This window comes from Leptonychotes weddellii, chromosome 2, assembly GCF_054177405.1.
Source record: "Leptonychotes weddellii isolate Sample4059 chromosome 2, ASM5417740v2, whole genome shotgun sequence".
Taxonomy (NCBI): Eukaryota; Metazoa; Chordata; class Mammalia; order Carnivora; family Phocidae; genus Leptonychotes; species Leptonychotes weddellii.
In genome coordinates this window covers 86,897,480-86,919,576 of record NC_138370.1, presented here as the reverse complement: position 1 = coordinate 86,919,576, position 22,097 = coordinate 86,897,480, and the positions used below count along the sequence as shown (strand labels likewise).

Here is a 22,097-nt window from a genome sequence, read left to right as displayed (position 1 = left end):
TGGGATCGTGACCTGAGCCAAAGGCAGACGCTTAACCCACTGAGCCACCCAGGCACCCTGGAACATTTTTTAAAAATGAAGTAATTACCGTAAATAATTCAACTCTGTTGTCTGTCATGGCTTTGCCAACATTTCTAAGCAGCCACTAGCATTTCTGTTGGACATAATGGGCAAGCCATAACTTGGCATATTGAAATTGGGAACTACCAAGAATTCAGTATTGTAGTTTTCATATTTTGGATAAGCCCCATCAAGTAAATATAACAGCATTTTTTTTTTTCTTACTTGATGTATTAACCATCTTTGATCAGTTTGCATTTTTGCACCTCACTTGTCTCTGCAAGGCATTTGGGACATAAAATAATCTGATTCCATGAAAATTTTAGTTGAAATAAATGTATATTTGAGTGGCATTCATCTTAAGGAAATTCTAACTTCTGTTCTTTTTCATGGTGTTTTTAATATGTATTTTGCTTATTAATTGTATAGTACACCATATACTCCTCTGGAAAAGAAAACTGTTGATAACACAGATGATGAGACATTGACAGAAGAGTGGACCTTGGATCAGCCAGTCTCTCAGACCAGGACCACAGCCATAGTTGAAGTAAAAGGGACTGTTGATGTTGTTCTGACTCCCCTGGTGGCTGAAGCTTTAGACAGGTATTAATTTTGTTGAAAAACATTATTTTTAACTACTATTTTATAAAATGATTAAGCATATGTGATATGATTAGTGTATGTGATATGTGTTCATGAAGAAGATGTTGATGATGGCTATTTTGGTTGAACAAAGATGAAAATATGTTTAAAAGGTCTGTTATCATTTGTTACTTTTTCAGGATAAGTAATTATATTGCAATATTATAATTATATTGCATTATATTTTCCATTTTTTGCTTTGGGCTGATAAGTATAAAATGATCAAACACCCAGGAACTAATTATTATTTTTGATATTCTTACTACTATCTAGTCAATGAAGGGATAAAGGGGAAATAATAGATTACTCTGTCCTGCAAGGAGCTTATAGTCTATCAAGGGAGGTAAAACTACCATGGATGAAATCTAGAATGGAACATAATGGAACAGTTTAGATAAACTAGGCCATAGTATTAAGTGATATTTAAGTTTTTCGTTTACTGTTTTTCTTCCCTCAGGTACATTGAAGCAATGGTTCATTGTGCTAGTACCCGCCATCCAGCGGCAATTGTAGATGATCTCCATGCCAAAGTCCTCAGGGAGGCTGTCCAAAATAGCAAGACTACTTTCTCAGAAAATGTAAGAACTTTTTATTCAATGAGTTTAGCAAATTGAGTACTCTTCATGTATGCATGATATCTGAACTTGAAAAAAAATTGAATGTATTAAAATTTTATCGCCATTTAAATTGGAATACATGGACGTTTCTAAATAGTCTTTATATGTTATTGGCTCCTTAAGACATACCATATAAAACTATACTATGGATTAAATAGCAATAAAATATTTATTGAATTTGTAGTTTTATTTTTTCTTTTATTTCGGAAGTAGCTTAATTGTAAGCCTTTCCTAAAGAACTTTGGTCCTAAGTGAATGAGCATTCTTCCCTGGTACATTCATTTTCTAAGAAAGCAACGCTCCATATTATTTTGGCTTTTCTCTGTGATTAGATCATTTGTATCTTAATATTTTTAGATTATTTTTGTTCACTTCAGTGAATCAAGTCCTTATCTCCTGGTGTGTGGGAGTCTACTTGTGCTGTAGTTCTAGCTATGTAGCCAGTTTCTTAGCAATCACATCCTGGTGCTCCATTTGACTTTCCAATTTATCTGGGTCATATTTAGGCTAGAGACCAGAGGCACGGTAAAGTGAGGCTGATTATTTTTAATGATCCAACTATTCAAAACATTGGCATTTCATGTGCTATAGGTAGTTAGGGTAGAGGTGCACACATCTTACTACTATCGTAAGAAATTTGAAAATATTCTCAGTCAACAAGGAGCCAGTTATCAGATCCAAAATATGCTGTCAAATAAATTCATTTTAGTAATTCTAAAATAATACTTATTGCCATTCTTTTTTTCTGTCTGTTTCTCTATAGACTGGTTTCACTTTATTTTATATCACTTCTCTCAGCCCCTAAGCTTCTGGTATTCTTCCTAGCTTTTCGAAGCTAAACTGGATGGCAGCTGGCATATAGATGGGCATTAGGGAGCACAGTGAATAAGCAAGTTGCTATTGTGGGTGTTGTGGAAATTATGAAAGTTCTGTGAAATAACAATTCTGCTTTAATTTCTTTAGCTATCTTCCAAACCAGATGTTAGAGGAACAAAAACTGAACATGCTACCATAGGAACAACTAACCAAGGACAAGCACAGACAAATCTTGTAATGAAGCAAGATAATGTAACAATTAAAGGTCTTCAGGCTAATGTTAGCATACCAAAGGTAACAATTCAATATTTTAAAAAATTTTCCCAGGGGCACCTGGGTGGCTCAGTTGTTAAGCATCTGCCTTCAGCTCAGGTCATGGTCCCAGGGTCCTGGGATCGAGCCCCGCATCAGGCTCCCTGCTCCGCGGGAAGCCTGCTTCTCCCTCTCCCACTCCCCCTGCTTGTGTTCCCTCTCTCGCTGTGTCTCTCTCTGTCAAATAAATAAATAAAATATTAAAAAAAAAAAAAAATTTTCCTGGAAGAGGAGAACATTTTGGTGGTTTTTATCCTTTGTATTTACTAAACTGAATGGTGGTAGAATAGATTATAATATCAAAAATACATATCTTATTCCTTTGATGATCTAATGTAAAAATTAATAATAGAAATAGTTTACATAAGTGGAATACCGGCTAGTATTTGCTAAAATATTCCCCTCCCTCCAGTAACCATTGAATTATTACTTTATGAGTCTGTTTATAAGCTTTATCTTCATTACTCTCAGACACACAAATAGATATACCATTCCTAACAGTAGTTTTTCATTTTCCTGTATATCTTATGTTTAAGTGATAATATTTCACTTTTCATATCTGAAATTTATGACATTTTGTGTGTTAGGTAAACTTATGTTTGTTACAAGCCTCAGTGGAAGAATCTCCAAGTACAGCTCCTAGTAAAAGTGTGACTCATGTTTCTCTAGTAGCATTGTGTTTTGACAGAATTGCTACGCAAGTTCGTATGAACAGGTAAGAAAGATTTTATTAATTTGAGCCATAATTTTCTTGTTGGATGTAAAAGCAAGCCATAACCATTTTAATACGTATCTGAAAATTCTAATGTTAAAACTCAAAATTGGTATTGGAATTTCAAATATCACTATAGATTAACAAAGTAGGTTTTTTAAAAGTTTGTACTGTTTTACTCATACTGTTTTTCAGTAAACACTGAAAAATTTATTAATATTGGTTTAATTAAAACAGTGGAATTTTTTAAAAAACTGCTTACTAAATGTTTTTACTGAACTATATTATTTAAATATTCACCATCATACTTTTTTTTTTTCTTTTTCCATAAAGAGGTGTGGTTGAAGAGACTTCAAATACAGAACCTGGTAGAACATCAAATTTTGATAGGTATGTCCATGCCACTAAGATGCAGCCTCAGTCATCTGGATCTCTCAGATCAAATGCTGGAGCAGAAAAAGGCAAAGAAATTGCAGCCAAGTTAAATATTCATCGAGTTCATGGGCAACTTAGGGGTCTTGATACAACAGGTAGGATTCTACAACAAACATTTTTTTCTTTGACACATATAAATATAAGAGGATTTTGCAAAAGGAGACATGATTTTTTTCAAATATTGCTATAATTTGAATATTTTATAAGAGAAAGGTATTTCTGCATATATTGAACACATGGTATTTAAATATTTACTCATGTTCTATGAGAATGGAAGGTAAACTTTGGTAGGAAAGTAAGTGGTATGGCCCAAATTAAAGGCACTATTTCTTCATGGTATCGGCTTGCTCATTATAGAAGAGAGAGTATGATCTTTATCGTCTTTCTTACTTTTTAAAATCGTTCTGTTGGCACAACTTCATTAAAAAGAATTAATTGCAATATCAAAAGCAGATGGTCAAGTCTGTAAAATATAGTAGCAATTAGAACGATAGATCTGGCTATGCCTCTTAAAGTCCCTGGTGAGGTGAAAGAGAAAACTAGAGATGTCACATATCCTTTTAATATTTTTTTTAATTATGTTATGTTAATCACCATACATTACATCATTATTTTTTGATGTAGTGTTCCATGATTCATTGTTTGCATATAACACCCAGTGCTCCATGCAGGACGTGCCCTCTTTAATACTCATCACCAAGCTAACCCATCCTCCCACCCCCCTCCCCTCTAGAACCCTCAGTTTGTTTTTCAGAGTCCATAGTCTCTCATGGTTCATCCTTTTAATATTTTTGATGTAATTCAGTACCTTTAGAAGCTTAAATGATCTCAGATTGTCAGAGATTCAATCTAGAAAACATTGAGTTTGTTAGTCTTATTTGAGAGGATTTGCTACACTAAAATCTACATGTGGGACAGATGACCAATCCTGAATGAACAAATGATTACCTTGAATTTGCTCATTATATTCTGTAGGTTTTGAAGGTTCCATGATTCTTGTCTGTATTCTGGGTCTGTATACCTGTTGTGGCTTTCTCAAAGCTTATTTCACCATCCTTGTGTTTGAGAGCAAAGCATTTGACCTGAGGATTCCAAATAAAGAGACTTTTCTTGGCTACCTGAGATCTCTCATCCTAAAGCTGGTACAAAATACAGTGGCTTGAATATAAAAAGACTTTTCTCAGCTCTGTAGTTTGCACTGGCAACCAGTTTGCACTTGCATAAGAGCATAAGAAGTAACTAAATAGAATTTTGAAAAGCACACTATGCAGAAAAATGTCATCAAAGACAAAACATTGTATAAAAATGCAGGGAAAAATGTAATTGTCCTTGCTTATATGTTCATAATCCTTTCATCTGTGAAAGGATCCTCAGTAATCTAATGACATTTGTTACCTATAGGGAGAGGAAGTGGATTCCTGGGTGTGGTGTCAGAGGCTTTTCATTGTATACTCTTTCACACGTTTTGGATCTTTGATCTGTGCAAGTGTATTACTTAATCAAAAAATTTAAGTTTAATCCTCACCTTATACATCAGAATAAATTCATGGAATTAAAGGCAAATATAAAAAATAAATAATGAGAAAATCATAGAAAAATTTAAGTGAATATTTACTCTGCGATCAGGAAGATTTTCTAACCATAAATGTGAAATACAGTATTTTCATATGATGGAGTATTATATAACTATTATAATAATATCTTTGAAGAATTTTTAATGCCCTCAGGAAATTATAATGATTTACTGTCACTTGAAATATGGGAACCAAAGCTGGTTGGTTTGTAAAATAATCTCTAAAAAGCTAGAAGGAAATTTAATTTGAATGTAAACAAGTTATCTCTGGGTGGTAAATTTACATGTCTTTTTTTTAAATTTTTTTTTTTTTTGCTTTTCTGTATTTACTAGCTGTAATCAGAGAAAGAAATGAAAAAAAGTAAATAAAATACAAACCTTTGCCAGACATGCAGGATGTTAGTTTCCATATTGCATATTGTAAGTGGTGGAATTATGGCAATGTCTGTTATGAATTGTAATTATATAAAATGTATTATAAAGCAGTCCTTTAGTAAAAGCTATAATTTTTCTATTTTCTAATGTTTTTCCTGTAGCTGGGTAATTAATTAAAATGATTTCTTATTTTGTAAGATGATGAGAAAGTATTTAAAAATTGTTTACCATGAAGTTGAATTATTCAGGAGCTTTTTTTAATAGATTTTTAGAGTACCCTATAATCTTTCAGAAATGAATTCATTCTGCCTCTGAGCAATTATTTCTTAATTATGGAATCTTTTTTTCTCCCTTTTACTTCAATGTGATTCTGGCATTTTTTAAATTGTAGGACATTAGACATTATTTTAGAAGTTGGTTGGTTCATTTATCTTTCTTTTTGACAGAGTATTAAGATACCGTTTTAAGACAGACACTGTGCCAAATGTTTACTTTCTTGGTTTCGTTTTGTTTTGTTTTTTAATAAAAACCTCTCTGTTTAAAAATGGTCATTTTGTTCTCTTTTGATAATAGATATTGGTACCTGTGCCATCACTGCTATTCCTTTTGAGAAGTCCAAAGTTTTATTTACTCTGGAAGAGTTGGATGAGTTTACTTTTGTGGATGAAACTGATCAGCAAGCTGTTCCAGATGTAACTCGAATAGGTCCCAGCCAAGAAAAATGGGGTTGGATAATGTTTGAATGTGGACTTGAAAATTTAACCATAAAAGGTAAGCATTTTGTTTTCATTTCTGCTTAAGTGAGGTACAAATTGGCCCCACATTGCTGAAATGTTTTGAACAATTGTGACTTTTAATAACCTGATGAATCAGCATATTTAAGCAGAAAGTTGGGACCTGGGATTTTTTACCAGGGTGGGTGCCCCATCCCAATTGTGTAAGTGGGACTTCCCCTGCAATGTGTGATTCAAAACTAACAGAGCATGTAGAAATACAAAAAAAATCATTGTTTGAACAAAAAAATCTGTGGTTCAGAAAAAAAATTTTGAATAAAATGTAGAGCCACCCAGCTTTTGAAAGTTTGGTCTTTGGAAACTGGATTTTTGATTAGTAGAGCCTTGCAGGATGAAAATACTATAAATCCTTTATTCAGTGACAGACTGACTTTTAGTTATATAACTTACAGTTATATACAGTTTTCTTTTACATTATTGAGTAATATATATAAAAAAGGAAGGCTGAGTTATATATAAGACTTCTACGTTAGTCATATATATATATAATAGTAATCGAGTATGCCTGTAGTTCTTTACCTGACAATCCAGTCTTACATGACTTTTACAGTTAAGGGCAAAGTTTTGATGAGAAAAAAATATCTTTATGAATTTTTATTTTTATTTTTTTGTCTTTATGGGTACTGTACAGTGTTGAGATATACCCACTGTTTTTAATAAGTATATTCTTTCATTCTTATAGGAGGAAGACAGTCTGGTGCTGTTTTATATAATACTTTTGGAATTATGGGTAAAGCTAGTGTCACAGAAAGAGGTGGAGTGCTGACATCCAATAATTCTTCTGATTCTCCAACTGGCAGTGGCTATAATACTGATGTCTCTGATGATAATCTTCCCTGTGATCGAATGAGCCCTTCTTCAGACTTAAATGGAAATTCTGTTTCAGATGAACAAGTTGGTGAATTTTTAATAATAATAGTGCTTTGAAAAAATAACAAAACTACATACCCATTTCAAAATTAATTTCTGGAGTATATTTGCTTCTTTCAATATTTGGAATTTTGCTTAAATTGTAGTCAAGATATTTTGGTGATTATACTACTACTAGAATATAATTTCTGAAGCATAGGTACCATACCATAGATATATTTATATCTATCATAGTACCTTGTTTAATGCCTTGCTTATATTGGGCACTTAATAATATTTGTTGAATTAATGAATAAATAGAATTTCAGAAAAGTAGGCATTGTTTTGATGTTATTTCAAGGATTTTAGCAGAGTTCATGGAAATACTTAGTTTTGTCACTGGTAGTATTTCATGTAAGTTCTAAATATTTTTGTCAATATCCACCCATTTCAGCTAGAGTCCTGAAGAATACCTTATATGCAACTCATTTATTATTTTTATTATGGTAGACTGTCACAATGATTAATAATAGCAATAATAAAAATATTAAAAATTTTAGGTTACGGAAGAGTTATACCACTAACTGATGGGTGCAAGTTTTTTCCTTTTCGAAGCTTCTTCGTCTATAATAGTATTGTAAGGATACTGACCTCCTAGACTTGTGAAGACTGAAGGAGATAATACATATAAAAGGCTTAACTCAGTGTCTAGCACATAGTAAGAACTTGGTAAATGTTGTTTTTAAACACATATGTACATATACTTCTGATCATTTGGAGATTAGACCAATTGAAGAGAAAAGAAACCACCTTTTAATTAAGAAATGTCATGGATACGGGGGCCTGGGTGGCTCGGTAGGTTAAGCGGCTGCCTTCAGCTCAGGTCATGATCCCAGGGTCCTGGGATTGACCCCCACGTTGGGCTCCCTGCTCAGCGGAGAGAGACCCTGCTTCTCCCTCTCCCTCTGCCTGCCTCTCTGCCTACTTGTGCTGTCTCTATATAGCTCTGTCAAATAAGTAAGTAAGTAAGTAAATAAATAAATAAATAAAATTTTTTTTTTTTTTAAAAAAAGAAATGTCCCATTCATTGGCATAATCACCTCTGAACCCCAGGTTTCTGGTAATTTATTTTTTGAACTATTTATTTTGATTTGATGCATAGTTCAAGAGTTTAATCACAGTTTTCTTGTGAGGTCTTTGGATGTATTTGAGTGGTGGTTGGGGATTAGCACTTTAATTAAGGAAATTAAAAAATATAATAGCTACTCACTGGACAAAAGAGCTGGGAAGAGCCCAGCTGTTCTTTCTTTGTCCTCTATCCCACTGAAACACTTGATAGAAGCTCAGATATCTGGGTACCCAGTCTGCTCAGTCATTAAGCGTCTGCCTTCAGCTCAGGTCATGGTACCAGGGTCCTAGGATCGAGCCCTGCATCGGGATCCCTGTTCCGCTGGAAGCCTGCTTCTCCCTCTCCTACTCCCCCTGCTTGTGTTCCCTCTCTCACTGTGTCTCTCTCTGTCAAATAAATAAATAAAATCTTCAAAAAAAAAAAAAAGCTCAGATGTCTTCCTTGGTACCTCTGATCCTTGTCTCTTTGCTGAATGTCCCTAAATTTTGTAACATTGCTTTCTTTGGGTTCTGTAACTTTTCCTGGTCCATATCCTCATTCAGTTCTTTGTCCTTAAGTGTGGGTGTTCTTCCCATGTTCTGTTCTTGGCTACTTTTCTTTTTTTTTTTTTGCTGTATGTCCACTCCCTGATTTATTTCATTTTCTAGTCCTGCTCCATAATTTGATGACACTAACTCTTTCCCATCGGTTATGCTTTTAGCACCAACCTTTCAGTTGAGCTCCAGAATTGTATGCAGTGGCCTTTTAGTATCATCATTTACACATGCCATAGGTACCAAAAATTTAGTCAACCTAAATCCAACTTTATTATTGCTTTGCTTCACATACTATTATAATTAGTTGCTTATTATCTGTAAGCCTCCTTCCCTTTTTAAAATTTTGAGTTCTTGAAGACTGTCTTCTCTATCTTTTGTATACCTTAGTGCCTAGCTCACAGCCTTGTCTGAAACCCACAGGTCAGATGTATTTGAGAATTCAGATTTTTTTTTCCTTTAACAGAAAGGTAATATGGTGTGTGTTTTATATGTTACATAAACTCCTAGTGGAATCTGAGACAGCATTCCATCTTGAAATATTTAAATACTTTTACAGCACAACATTCATAAAAATTCCAAGTGGGATAAATAGCCTCTCATCAAATTCAGATCAGGTTTTGATGCCATATTTACACAAAAATATTTAGATTTCTCAGAACGTTACGAGTTTTAGAGCTGCAGATTAGGAATGTGGACTTATATATCTAGCATTTCTAACTTTAAAATTACTATTGCCTATAGTTACATTGTTTTGTAGCACTTAGGATTCAAAGCTATTTTGTGGATATTCTTCATTCCTTAATTATACCACAAGAAAATGCCAGTCTTCTTCATCTTGACCAGTAATAACTAAAAGTGAATTAGAGAGCTGTGAGGAGACATAACAGGCAGTAGACTTTTTTGTTTGTTTCTTTAATATTATGCTTACCTCCCTGCATTCTAAAGAGTGGTGATTATACATTTAAAAAAATTATTATTTCTTAACATTGATTCAGATTGCTAGCATATAAGATAACTAAGAATTTTTTTATTGTAGAGTGTTATTTATTTGAACATGGACTACACTAGTATTATTATGGCACTTGTTTTTAGAAATTTGAAATATGTTGTTAAAATGGAATGGAAAACAAAACAAAAAAATGGAATGGAAAACATTGTAGTAGGAAGCAGAAGACTTTGATTCTCTCACTCATTCTCCTTAATAGTTGTATGACCTTCGACAAGTCACAAACCTCTTTCTCTCACTTTTTTCATCTGGAAAAAATAACACTTAAACATCCCTAAACAAATGTAATTGAATGAAGTGATCAGGAGAAACATTCAGTTCTAAGATCAGTGATTTATGGCTTACTACAATGTAGTGGTTTTTCAGACTATGCTCCTTAGAGCTTCAAGGATCTATAGGTATTTCTCAGAATTAGGGTTAGGCTGAGCAAGGTTTATGTTACCTGTTTTATATAAAGGTGTCATGTGTAGAACTTGATTTGATGGGAAGGTTTTGTGCTTAAAACATTTACCTTGGCACTAATGGTTTTAAGCAGCTATACATTATAAGTTTTTGGTTTTTGATTTTATGTAGGATGAAGGAGTTGAATCTGATGATTTGAAAAAAGATTTACCTCTGATGCCTCCACCTCCAGATTCATGTAGCATGAAGTTGACCATCAAGGAAATTTGGTTTAGTTTTGCAGCTCCCACTAATGTGAGATCTCCTACACATGCATTTTCTAGGTAAAAAGTTTTAAACATGTAGTACTATTCCTTGATTTTTCTTCATTTTAAATAACATACAACTCTTTCAGTTATTTTTTTAAATTATTTTTCTGGTCTATCTAGCATTAGGGTTGCCACCTTCTTACCATCTTTCCTACTTTATGCTTTCTGTAGACATTATTCTTACCTTGTTTGACCCTTTTTCTTTCCTAAGGCTTTAGTTTTACTATTATATGTCATGCCACCATGAACTTCTTAACTCTCACCTCTAATAGGTTTTAATATGTTTTCTTCATTTCTATTATCTATTCTTCACATTTTCTACTTATATGTTCATAATTTATCTGGTAGCCAAAATGAAAAGTAATTTTGCCTAAGTAAAATAGCCACTAAGTACAGTAGGTATGGGAGATTGTTTGAAATACAAATCTTGACAGTTGTTCTTATAATTTCTTTTTTTTAAATTTTCAAAGGCAGCTGAACCTTTTAAGCACTGCAACTCCAGCTGTTGGTGCATGGCTTGTTCCCATTGATCAACTCAAATCATCCTTAAACAAATTAGAAACTGAGGGCACCTTGAGAATTTGTGCTGTTATGGGATGTATAATGACAGAAGCATTAGAGGTATGTCTATCAACAATACAAGGTATCTTATTATTGAACATGATCTCTAATTGTTCATCATTGTTGGAAAACATCAGACCTGCAAGTTCTTGATTACTGGATATCTTCTACTTGCAGTGTCTTTGATACATCACTCTAAATCTGTTGTTTTTGCTTTGTTTCAGAATAAAAGTGTACATTTTCCCTTAAGAAGTAAATACAACAGACTTACAAAAGTTGCCCGTTTTCTCCAAGAAAATCCTTCATGTTTACTGTGCAATATACTACATCACTACCTGCACCAGGCAAATTACTCCATCATTGATGATGCTACAATGGTGAGTTACTGAAACCATATGTTAGCTTTAAAGAAGCCTCTATTCTTGGGGTGCCGGGGTCGCTCAGTCAATTAAGCATCCGACTCTTGGTTTCGGCTCAGGTCATGATCTCAGGGTTGTGAGATCAAGCCCTGTTTTGGGCTCCATGCGGAGTCTGCTTGGGATATTTTCATCCCCCCTCTCACTGTTCCTCTCCCTGCTCATGTTCCCAATCTCTCTCTCTCTTTCTAAAATAAATAAATAAATCTTTAAAAAAAAAAAAAAAAAAAAGGAAGCCTCTGTCCTTTTGAGGACTCATTCATTGGCCTACAGGGTTTGAGATGCAGATGGGAAGTCCAAAGGAGAAATATGGTTAAAAATACAGGCTTATAGACAACAATGGGCTCAGATAAGTGATTTGGGAATTGCCAACATGAAGGTGTTGGAAGCTGTGGATATGGATGAGACTTCTAGGAATGATGGTATGTTGAGGGAGAAACTGGTCAAGAATGGATATCTGAAGAACACCAAAATTAAAGGGGAAGGGGGTGAAGAGAAGGTGAATAAAGCTATACAGAATGCAGAGGAGGGAAAGGAAGAGGTAGGAGAATTAGGAAAAAATGTCTTAGTTAAAATGTTAAAATAGTGGTAGTTACTTAATCTTTGAAGGGAGTAATTTCATTTCCTCTTTGTTTAATGACTATTCCAGGTAGCTCAAAATACATTTGATTTCCTCAATAGAACAAAAAAGGTAAAGTGGATTGAATGCTTCTTAAGGAGAATCCCAATCTTGCACCCCATGTTTAGCCTCTTATTCACCTGGTACTGCATTGTTTGTGACAGAAAGATGCAATGTTGTGTTTAGAGATTGAGTTCTGTTGTCAGCTTGAAATACTCTTTTGTGACCTTGGACAAATTATAACACATAATTCTAGTTTCTTCATCTCTAAATGGGGGTTATGAGATTTAAATGAATAAATGTATGCAAAGCATTTAAATGGTAACATTATTACATCATTGTTGTTACAGAGTGATGGACTTCCTGCTTTGGTAACATTAAAGAAAGGTTTAGTTGCATTGGCAAGGCAGTGGATGAAGTTTATTGTGGTGACACCAGCCTTTAAAGGAGTTAGCTTACACAGACCAGCTCAGCCGCTGAAACCTCAATCAGCTGTGGACCATGAACATGAAGACGGACTTGGGCTAGACAATGGAGGTGGTCTTCAAAGTGACACCAGTGCTGATGGAGCAGAATTTGAATTTGATGCAGGTAATTTGTAAATATTTTAGTCAAATATAGCCAGATATTGGTAACATATATATGTGATAATGTGATATGAATATGTGATAATTTTAATCATTTGTGTCCAAAACTTGAAACCGTTATGGCTTAGTTATACAAGTATGATTTGTATTAGTCCAAATAAATGATAATAATGTTGTAATCTTTATACTGACTTTTGGTTTTTACATTTAATTTCATGAAATACGATAGACTTCTAATCTATCGCATACGATAACAGACATCTTTGCATAGCTAGAATATTTGAATGAAGCATGTTAACTTCCTTTTAAAATTCACATTTGAAAAAAATAAAATTCATATTCATATTTGTTCATCATCTTTCCTATGCCACTTAAAAGGAGTCTTTGAATTTTATCTGGTGCCTGGTTGATTTTGCATTTATGTAATGTTTAGAGTCGTGCATTCAGCATACAATTCTGTCAGCAACATGACTGTGCCAGAACACAGACAGTAGATATGCATTTCAGAAATATATGTGCACATTTTAATGCTTTTTCTGGGTAAACTTTTGTTATCACAACATGTAATATTCAATAATATTGAATTATGGTATTTTGGAAAAAAATGTTAAAAGTACCATGAAAAAGGACGGTAGCCTTAAAATTAGAGCTTTCAGAACATTGATATATAATACTTTACCCAGCTTTTTTTATTGTCTTTTAAAAAAAAAGTTTATACTTAAAAGTGAATATGCTATGAGGAAGGGTGCCTGGGTAGTTCAGTTGGTTAAGCATCCAACTCGATTTCGGCTCAGGTCCTGATCCCAGGGTTGTAATACCAAGCCCCATGTTGGCTCCCTTCTAATTAACTGCAAATTCTTGGGTTAAACTGAAAATTCTGTACTTTGAGCTAGTTGGTTTTTTTCTCTGTAAACCCTTTGGCTGGGTTGTGGAGGGACTGAATACAAGCTATTTGTTCCTTTCTTGAGACTGAGTGAGAAGATTGGGGTTGGGAGAGTAAAAGAAACACAAAAAATAATATTATAGCAGATTCCACAATTAATTTCAAGGAAATTTAATTAATTTAATTTGTTTACTCAAGGAATATGTAAAGTTGAGTGGTAGTTACACCACCAGGAACACTGGTATTGATGTTTCAAGAAAATGATAATCTATAGCCCACTTACTCTTTTGAACTGTTTCAGCCACAGTCAGTGAACACACAATGCTACTAGAAGGAACAGCCAACCGTCCTCCACCTGGTAGCTCTGGACCTGTAACTGGAGCTGAGATAATGAGGAAACTTTCTAAGACTCATACCCACAGTGACTCTGCATTAAAGATAAAGGTACATTACTGCTGTTTCTGGTTAGAGTAGACTTCCAGAGAAGACCTATATTTCTGATATCTCAAATTCAAACATTAGGTGTTTAAATTTAAATATTCAAATAGTATTTTATATTCAAGAATTAATAATTTAATAATTGAGTTGACATGAACATGATTAGCAACATAAACAGTTTGAGTTAGGCTATTTTATGATTTTAATTACATTGTTTTAAGAAATTTAACCAGGGCGCCTGGGTGGCTCAGTTGGTTAAGCGACTGCCTTCGGCTCAGGTCATGATCCTGGAGTCCCTGGATCGAGTCCCGCATCGGGCTCCCCGCTCGGCGGGGAGCCTGCTTCTCCCTCTGACCCTGCCCCCTCTCATGTGCTCTCTCTCTCTCATTCTCTCTGTCTCAAATAAATAAATAAAATCTTTAAAAAAAGAAATTTAACCAGTGCTTGGTAAGACATGTATATAGCAGGGTGGTTGAATACTACCTTGGGAGCCAGACAGCCTTGGTTTCAATTCTGCCTCTGCCACTTAGTTGTTTTGTGACTGAACAAATTTTTAACTGTACCGTGTGTCAGTTTCCTTATCTGTAAGATTGAGATTACAATAGTAACTTTTCCCAGAATATGGATGTTAAGAAATAACTGTTAATACATGAAAAATGCTTAGAACAATACCCACACGTAATAAGCATGTAAGTTATTTGTTGTTGTCGTGGGTTATTCATGTTTTGTTAGTTTCATTTTCTGAGCAATGAAAATGACAGGCAATTAGTATTTTAACTTTCTTTGAAAGTTTGGGTATAGACTTACATTAATACTCAGAATCCGGGCGCCTGGGTGGCTCAGTTGGTTAAGCGACTGCCTTCGGCTCAGGTCATGATCCTGGAGTCCCAGGATCGAGTCCCACATCAGGCTCCCTGCTCAGCAGGGAGTCTGCTTCTCTCTCTGACCCTCCTCCCTCTCATGCTCTCTGTCTCTCATTCTCTCTCTCTCAAATAAATAAATAAAATCTTAAAAAAAAAAAAAAATACTCAGAATCCATAAGGTAAATGACTGATAATTTTACCATATTAAAATATAAGATTTCTACACAGAAAAAATAATGTATTATAAACAAAATAGAAAGACATATGACAAAGGGCTAATTTCCTCATATATAAGGATCTTTTTTCTAATCACTAAGAAAAAGAACACAATCAAATAGAGAATCGGTTAATGGGCAGTTCACAGAGAAATACACACACAAATATGAAAATGTATCCTCTTATAATTAAAGAAATGTAAGTTAAAATGAGATTTCATGGAGCACTGGGTGTTATACGAAAACAATGAATCATGGATCACTGCCTTAAAAACTAATGATATATTGTATGGTGACTAACATAACATAATAAATAAAATTTTTAAAAAATCAGCTTCATTTAAAAAAATGAGATTTCCATTTTCACAAATCAGATTGAAAACACTAACATTTGAATGGTGTATGTTGGTGAAGGTAAGGAAAAACAGACTCTCTCCTACAGAACTGGTGGGAGTGAAAATTGGCACAAACTCTTTGAAGACCAATTTGGCAATTTGTATCAAAATTTAAAATGTAATATTCTTTCACCCAGTATGTTCATGTCCCGGAATTCATTCTAAAGAAATGAATGCTCATAAATGCTAAGAGACAACACTATTTGTAATAGGAAAATAATGGAAGCAACATAAATGACTATTTGAGGACTAGTAAACTAGTGTACCCTGTTACAGAGATGCATACCATAAAAACTTCAGAAAAATGTAGATCTCTAAGTGGATATGGAATGGTTACCAAAGTGCCTGGATTAAAGTAAAAACAAAATATAAAACAATATGTATCTGTGTGTTAAAAAAAGACAAATATGTACATGTGCTTATATAGTTATAAATTATTTAAGGAGAAGAGATAAGAAAAGTAAAGAGTACTTCTAGGGGAAGGGATCTAGTAGACGAGCTCAGGGGATACGATTTATTGAATTGTCTTTGTGCTTTTAAAGTTTTTATTCTGTATTGCTCTTAATTAAAACATTCAAAGATAGTTTAATATACATTTTTTAAAAGTTTGAACTATTAGGCTTGTTCTACTTCTATAGTATAGTTTGAAGCCAGGGTACTTTTAAATTCTCACATCCTTAATCAGTCTCAGATTTTTTTCCCGTTCAATGGTTTTTCCTATCCCTACCAACATTCCTTTGTTTATGAATTATAAAAGTCCTCCAAAAAATTGAATTGTACCACTTTGTTTCAGATCTCTTCTTTTCAGGATCTTTCTGTCTGTGTAGTCTTTTCTTATACTATTTTAAACTGATCTGAAATTCTAAGCTTAGATGTGACAGAACAGATAGAGGTGGGCAATTCTGTAATTTTTTAATTTTCCTCAGAGAATTGCTGGAAATTGTTTTTGGCATATTAGAACTCTACAGAGAAGCTCTTATAGATTTTCATTATCAGGGTACCAACAAGAGTAGTATAGTATTAAGAATACTGAGATTGAAATCTTGCCACCAGACACACTCTTCAGATTTCAAAGGGAATTAATAATTCATTATTAAAATAAGTGAATGATAAAGGCTGTCCTTGGTATTGTACTGTAAAGTTTTAAAACATTTTTGTGTACATTTGGGATTCACCACAATCCTAGTAGGCACAATCTGTTTTGGTATTAATGTGAATAGTAATTAACAGTAATAGCAACAGTACTAGTAGTGTTAGTTATTAGGAGTCATTTTTTTATGCATGAGAAAGAGCCCTGTGTTGTTCCTTTTGTAGGGTATTCACCCATATCATTCTTTGAGCTATACCAGTGGAGACACTGCCACCGATTCTCCGGTGCATGTTGGACGTGCTGGGATGCCAGTTAAGGAGAGTCCAAGGAAGGAGAGCCTACTCAGCTACCTGACTGGAAGCTTCCCAAGCTTGCACAACCTCCTAGAAGGGACTCCTCAGAGAAGTAGTGCAGCTATAAAAAGCAGCTCCCTAACGAGAACGGGTACTTCCTTGGTTTTGACAATTATAAGTTTACTTCTATGTGAGAATTAAAAAACAAACAAACAAATAGGACTTAAGTTTATTTTGCTTTATACTTCGGTTGCATAACTAATCTATGTATTACACCTTATCTTTGAAAAAGTAGTTTGGGAAACTGTTCTGTTTGTAACTTGTTGGTATCTTCATGCCCTTAGTTTGCATTTCTAAATTGCAGCATTTGATATTACTACCAGCCTAGTCATGGTATGAGATGATGTCTAAGCCATCCAACAGTGAATTTCTTCTTGTTATATTAAAAAGAAGTTGTTTATTAGTGCCTTAATATCCAAATACCAGCATCATGCAGTGATTTTGAAAACATCTGCAAAAGACAGTTTGGTCTGACTTTTAAAAAATAATTACATCACATTTTCTGCTTATTACATAAGTAATACTATACTCAATAAAATTTTATTTTCAGGAAATACAATGGCCACTGATATGTTATCTGAACATCCCTTGCTATCTGAGCCATCATCTGTGAGTTTCTATAATTGGATGTCAAATGCTGTGGGTAATCGTGGAAGTGTGGTACAAGAATCTCCTGTTACAAAATCCGCACACAATAGTCTTCCATCAGGTATTGAGTTATCATGTTATTTTGCTTAACTGTCTAAGGGACATATGTAAATTTTAACAAAATTCTGTTTTTCACAGAATGGTCAAAATATCAAATGTTTAATACTGTTTAGTTGAAATTTGCCCATTTATGAAATGCCTTTGTTAATACTGAATTGAGAGAATTGTAAGCAGTCACTTAGTATTCCTGTGAAAAGACAAATAGGTCATATGTGAGATCTTATGTAATTTAGAGTTTAAAATGTCCAATTAATGTGGCCAGTTTAATTTTCAAAATACCAAAAGGAGGTAAATGGAAAAATGCAAAGAATATGGCATATTGCACCTATAATACAGAAAATATTTTAGTTTATTCAGATTCCTCTGAGAAATAATAATAGCATTCTTTTACTCTTATAGTTACTTAAATAATTAAACCTAAAGGTATACTAAGAGGAATAAAATAAGATTTTGCCTTTGAGGAAGAAATGAGGGCAACTTATTAATTTTAAAAGAACACGTATAAAGAGCAAGAACACTGGCAGGAAATTCACCAAGAAATGTTGGTGGCTATCTCCAGAAACATAAGTGGTGCCACCCTTCATTTTCTATTTTTTTCTTTTTGGGATATTTTTCCAAATTTAGTAGATACATGTATTCTTGTAAAAAAAAAATTTTTTTTAAAAACATGTGAAGTAGACTTTGATCCTAGGTCCTGAAGGCAGCTGAAATTAATCCATGTAACAGCTATTTGCATTGCTAGCAAATTCTGTTCGTATAGAAAATATGATATGAAATATGGCTGATAAGTGACTACTCACTCAGTCCTTTGTTTTGCTGGTATGTGGATCACTCTTGAATCTGAAACTGATCCTAGTTATGACTGCATTCCAATTCTTAGCATTGGTTCTTCTTTGAAGAAGAGAAGAGGACACTGTTTCCGCCAGCTCTCAGCACTGTTCTTGCACTAGTCTCACTACTGCACAGTTTAAATTTTGGGAAAATCAGAGAAGAACATTTCCTCTTTCTCATGGTCCTTTGCCTGGGGGTTAGAGGATAAAGGGAATACAGAGGAAAGAAATAGCGCCATTTTATTTTTGTTCTGCCTCGGGAAAGCATAATTGGGAAGAAATTTACATGTGGGACTCTGTGACATCTGTGGCTTTTGCCCTGCTGCTGTCTGTAACTCTGCTCCTCAGTGCAAAGCTGAGGGGATATCAAATGCTTTTCAAAGATCTTCCGGCCATAAATTTCTGTATTTTGGACTGACTGGCTCTAATACAGACTTCATGTATGAGAATGACTGATACTTTCTGAAGTTTTAGTTTAATTTCATTTTTATTATTAAATCGTCTGTAAAATGACCAAAAAGTGCTGTGTGTGTTTGTTTTTTTTACCTTCATTCAGTTTAAATGGTCTGGTAATACTGCTGTAATACGGGCTTCATAAGTTTACTTTGCTGTGCCCTTTTATGTTGTTTTTATTTCCTTATAATTCAGATTTTACTCTTGAACATTTACTCTGTTAGGTGTTGCACCCAATCTTCCTACAATACCCTCAGCCTCAGATTTCAACACCGTCTTATCTAGTGACCAGAATACTTTGGATGGAACACATTCTCAGCATAGCACTAGTCAGGATGATGTGGCAGGTGTAGAAGAAGCCAACCAAGGGTTTCCTGCTGTGCAGCTTGCTGATGCACAGGTGAGCCAGTCTGTTTTTCCGTAATTATAGTAACCCCTCATTAGGTAATTCTTAGCAGCTGGAACCATCCAGTCATATGCACCTTGGAATTCTAGTGAAAATCTTTTTTGTGTGCTTGTCTGTCTAAAGTCTTCATGCAAAAATGGAAGAGCCTTTTAAAAGTACCTGGGTTAGTTACAAATGCTAATTTAGCATCTATAGGTATGCATTAAACAGAAGAGTGGTATATAATTAGTTGTCTCATATAATAGCATTTTTGTTATGTGGAGATATAGATTGGCTAAATAACATAACTAGAAATTAGAAGACTGTGTTAAGTACTATGTTAAGACTTTACTGAGTGAGCAGTTGGGAAGCCCTGAAGACTTTAGAGCAGAGGAATTAAGTGACTAGAACTGTACATGTAGAAATATTATATGGGTAGCAATGTGTTAAATGGATTGAAGTAGAGACACTATAGGTGAAAAGATGAGTTACTGAAGTAGTTCACGTAAGTGGTAAATGAGGCTTTTAACTTAGGTGGTTGTGGCTTTGATAAGGTAAAGGCAAAATAATGTGAAGGTTTTATTCAATTGATCAAATATAAGAGTGGAGAGCAAAATCCTTTGAAATGTATATTTTAGTCCGAATGATCACAAGGCAAGTGGGTGGGTGGGACCATGGATATTAAGAGGTGTTATTTTTTCAGGATGAGAGAGACTCCAGCATAGTTACATACTGAGGAGGAATTAGGAAGGTCCTGATCAGAAAAAGAAAAAAAGAGGGTAAACTGATAGAGTAAGATTCAGAGAGGGATGAGGACTGTTGGAATTTAGAGTCACTCATAGAGAGAGATGTTTTAGACATAAAAAATTACTTTTTTCCTCTGAGAAACTAAGAAGGCAATAAGGATAGTTCACAATTATACTGGTTAAGTTTGCAAATTGGTAGCTTCAATTTTCTCTTAATGTAGAAAGTAATTTATGTTAAGAAATGTGTCAGGCACTTTTAAATTTTCTTGAGATTTACTTCTCCAATGTACTGGAGTAGTTTTTAGGGACTTCATTTTTTTGTTAAAGGAGAGTGGGAAAATAAATAACCTTTTTGTTGTTGTTTTGGCCTATAGAATATATTAATTGTATTTATTAGCATTCTATACATATTTTAGAAATAATTATATTGTTTTACATGTAAGATTCTAAAATCCACCAGAAACATGAATATTAAATAATACAGTAAAAAACTCTGTAAGGTGATTTAGATATGTGTACAGGTTGGCGTGAATATGAAAGAGAGCTTACCACAGACTCCCTAAAAGGATTGCCAAATAGTGCTGAGGGCCTAGTTAAGAGTTTAGGTTAGTGTTGGGGTACCAATGAATGCAGTTATATCATTTCCTTTCATTGTTCCTAGCAGCTCAGCTATAGGAATATAAGAGGATTGATCCAAAGCAGATGTAGCAAGAAAAATGAGGTGATAGATATAAACAGTCTAGGAAGTTGCTGAAATGGAGTTTAAGCCAAGATTATGGGAGGAAAAAGAAGTCACATAACTTTGGAACTGAAGTGTTGGTTGAGTTATCTGCATGGTCAAAGAAGTCATTCAGAAGTCATTCAGGATGGTAAATTGGGATTGAAAAGAAAAAGAGGAAAGTAAGTCAGGAATCAAAGTTTAGTTAGGAGGATTAACAAGGTGGGGGATAAATAAATGACAAACATTAGAAAAGATGGAGGATGGTTTGAACCTTGAAGAGGGAAGAATTTTTCCTTTAGAATAAAAGAGTAAAATCCAAAAAAGAATATCCCAAGCAAGTATATAAAGGAGAGGGAATTTCTCCCTAAGGTTCCAATCTAGTGTACAATTGTTGGAATTCTCTGTTCTAGGCCATTAGACCTTCACAAGAGTAGCCTGTCTTCCTAAGCACAAACAAATGAGATGATCTAGAGATAATTGAACATGTAGACTTAGGTCTTAATACATAAATGGCACTTGTCCATTTTAATAGTATCATTTAACTTTCAGGTAAAGATTACTAAGGGAGATGTACAGGGAAAGGGTTACAAGAGGGCCATGGAAAGTACTGGATAACACCTATATTTTGGATATGGAAGGAGGAAAAGGAACCATGCAGCAAAGAATAAGCAGAGTGGTTATAGTGATCAACTATTGAACACATGTAGTTGCTTCTGTTTGGGTTAGCTCTTCATGACTACAAAATCAGTTAACAAGAGATTTAACCAGAATGATCTATTTCCATAAGCTTGTATGATACTTTAAAGGAACTTTTTTTTTTTTTTAAGAAAATAAATGTTAAATGACTGTAACAACCAAATGATACCATTTAAAAAGAGGTCAGATGTTCATAATATTACATATGAAATGTTTTTATATTAACATAGGAAGTTGATAAACTATTCTAATATACCAGATTTTTATGGAAACATAGTATATATTCATGCCTTTTTAAAGAGCAAGAAGTAGAATGATTTAAATTAGTTCACAATTTTATTTTCCTTGTCCTTTCAGACACTCAGGCAAGATAGAGAAATCTTTGTCCTTGTGATTAATTTGAAGATGAGTGGCATATAATATGTGCTGAAAAGTACTGTTAAGTTTTTTTTATTATGTTATGTTAATCACCATACATTACATCATTAGTTTTTGATGTAGTGTTCCATGATTCATTGTTTGCGTATAACACCCAGTGCTCCATGCAGTATGTGCCCTCTTTAATACCCATC

At 34.0% G+C, this 22,097-nt stretch overlaps 1 protein-coding gene across 1 annotated transcript in view; it reads left to right on the top strand.

The window, feature by feature from the left end:
• The window catches only part of BLTP1 (bridge-like lipid transfer protein family member 1), a 196,835-nt gene that overhangs the window by 97,682 nt on the left and 77,056 nt on the right, over nt 1-22,097 (top strand). Inside the window, exons 31-45 of the mRNA XM_081813121.1 lie at nt 490-663; nt 1,160-1,280; nt 2,283-2,429; nt 3,035-3,162; nt 3,493-3,689; nt 6,116-6,313; nt 7,019-7,230; nt 10,430-10,581; nt 11,037-11,187; nt 11,352-11,504; nt 12,513-12,753; nt 13,934-14,076; nt 16,858-17,077; nt 17,537-17,695; nt 19,202-19,377. Of these exons, the coding sequence (XP_081669247.1) occupies nt 490-663; nt 1,160-1,280; nt 2,283-2,429; nt 3,035-3,162; nt 3,493-3,689; nt 6,116-6,313; nt 7,019-7,230; nt 10,430-10,581; nt 11,037-11,187; nt 11,352-11,504; nt 12,513-12,753; nt 13,934-14,076; nt 16,858-17,077; nt 17,537-17,695; nt 19,202-19,377 (2,572 nt within the window). The remainder of the gene's footprint in view (nt 1-489; nt 664-1,159; nt 1,281-2,282; nt 2,430-3,034; nt 3,163-3,492; nt 3,690-6,115; nt 6,314-7,018; nt 7,231-10,429; nt 10,582-11,036; nt 11,188-11,351; nt 11,505-12,512; nt 12,754-13,933; nt 14,077-16,857; nt 17,078-17,536; nt 17,696-19,201; nt 19,378-22,097) is intronic.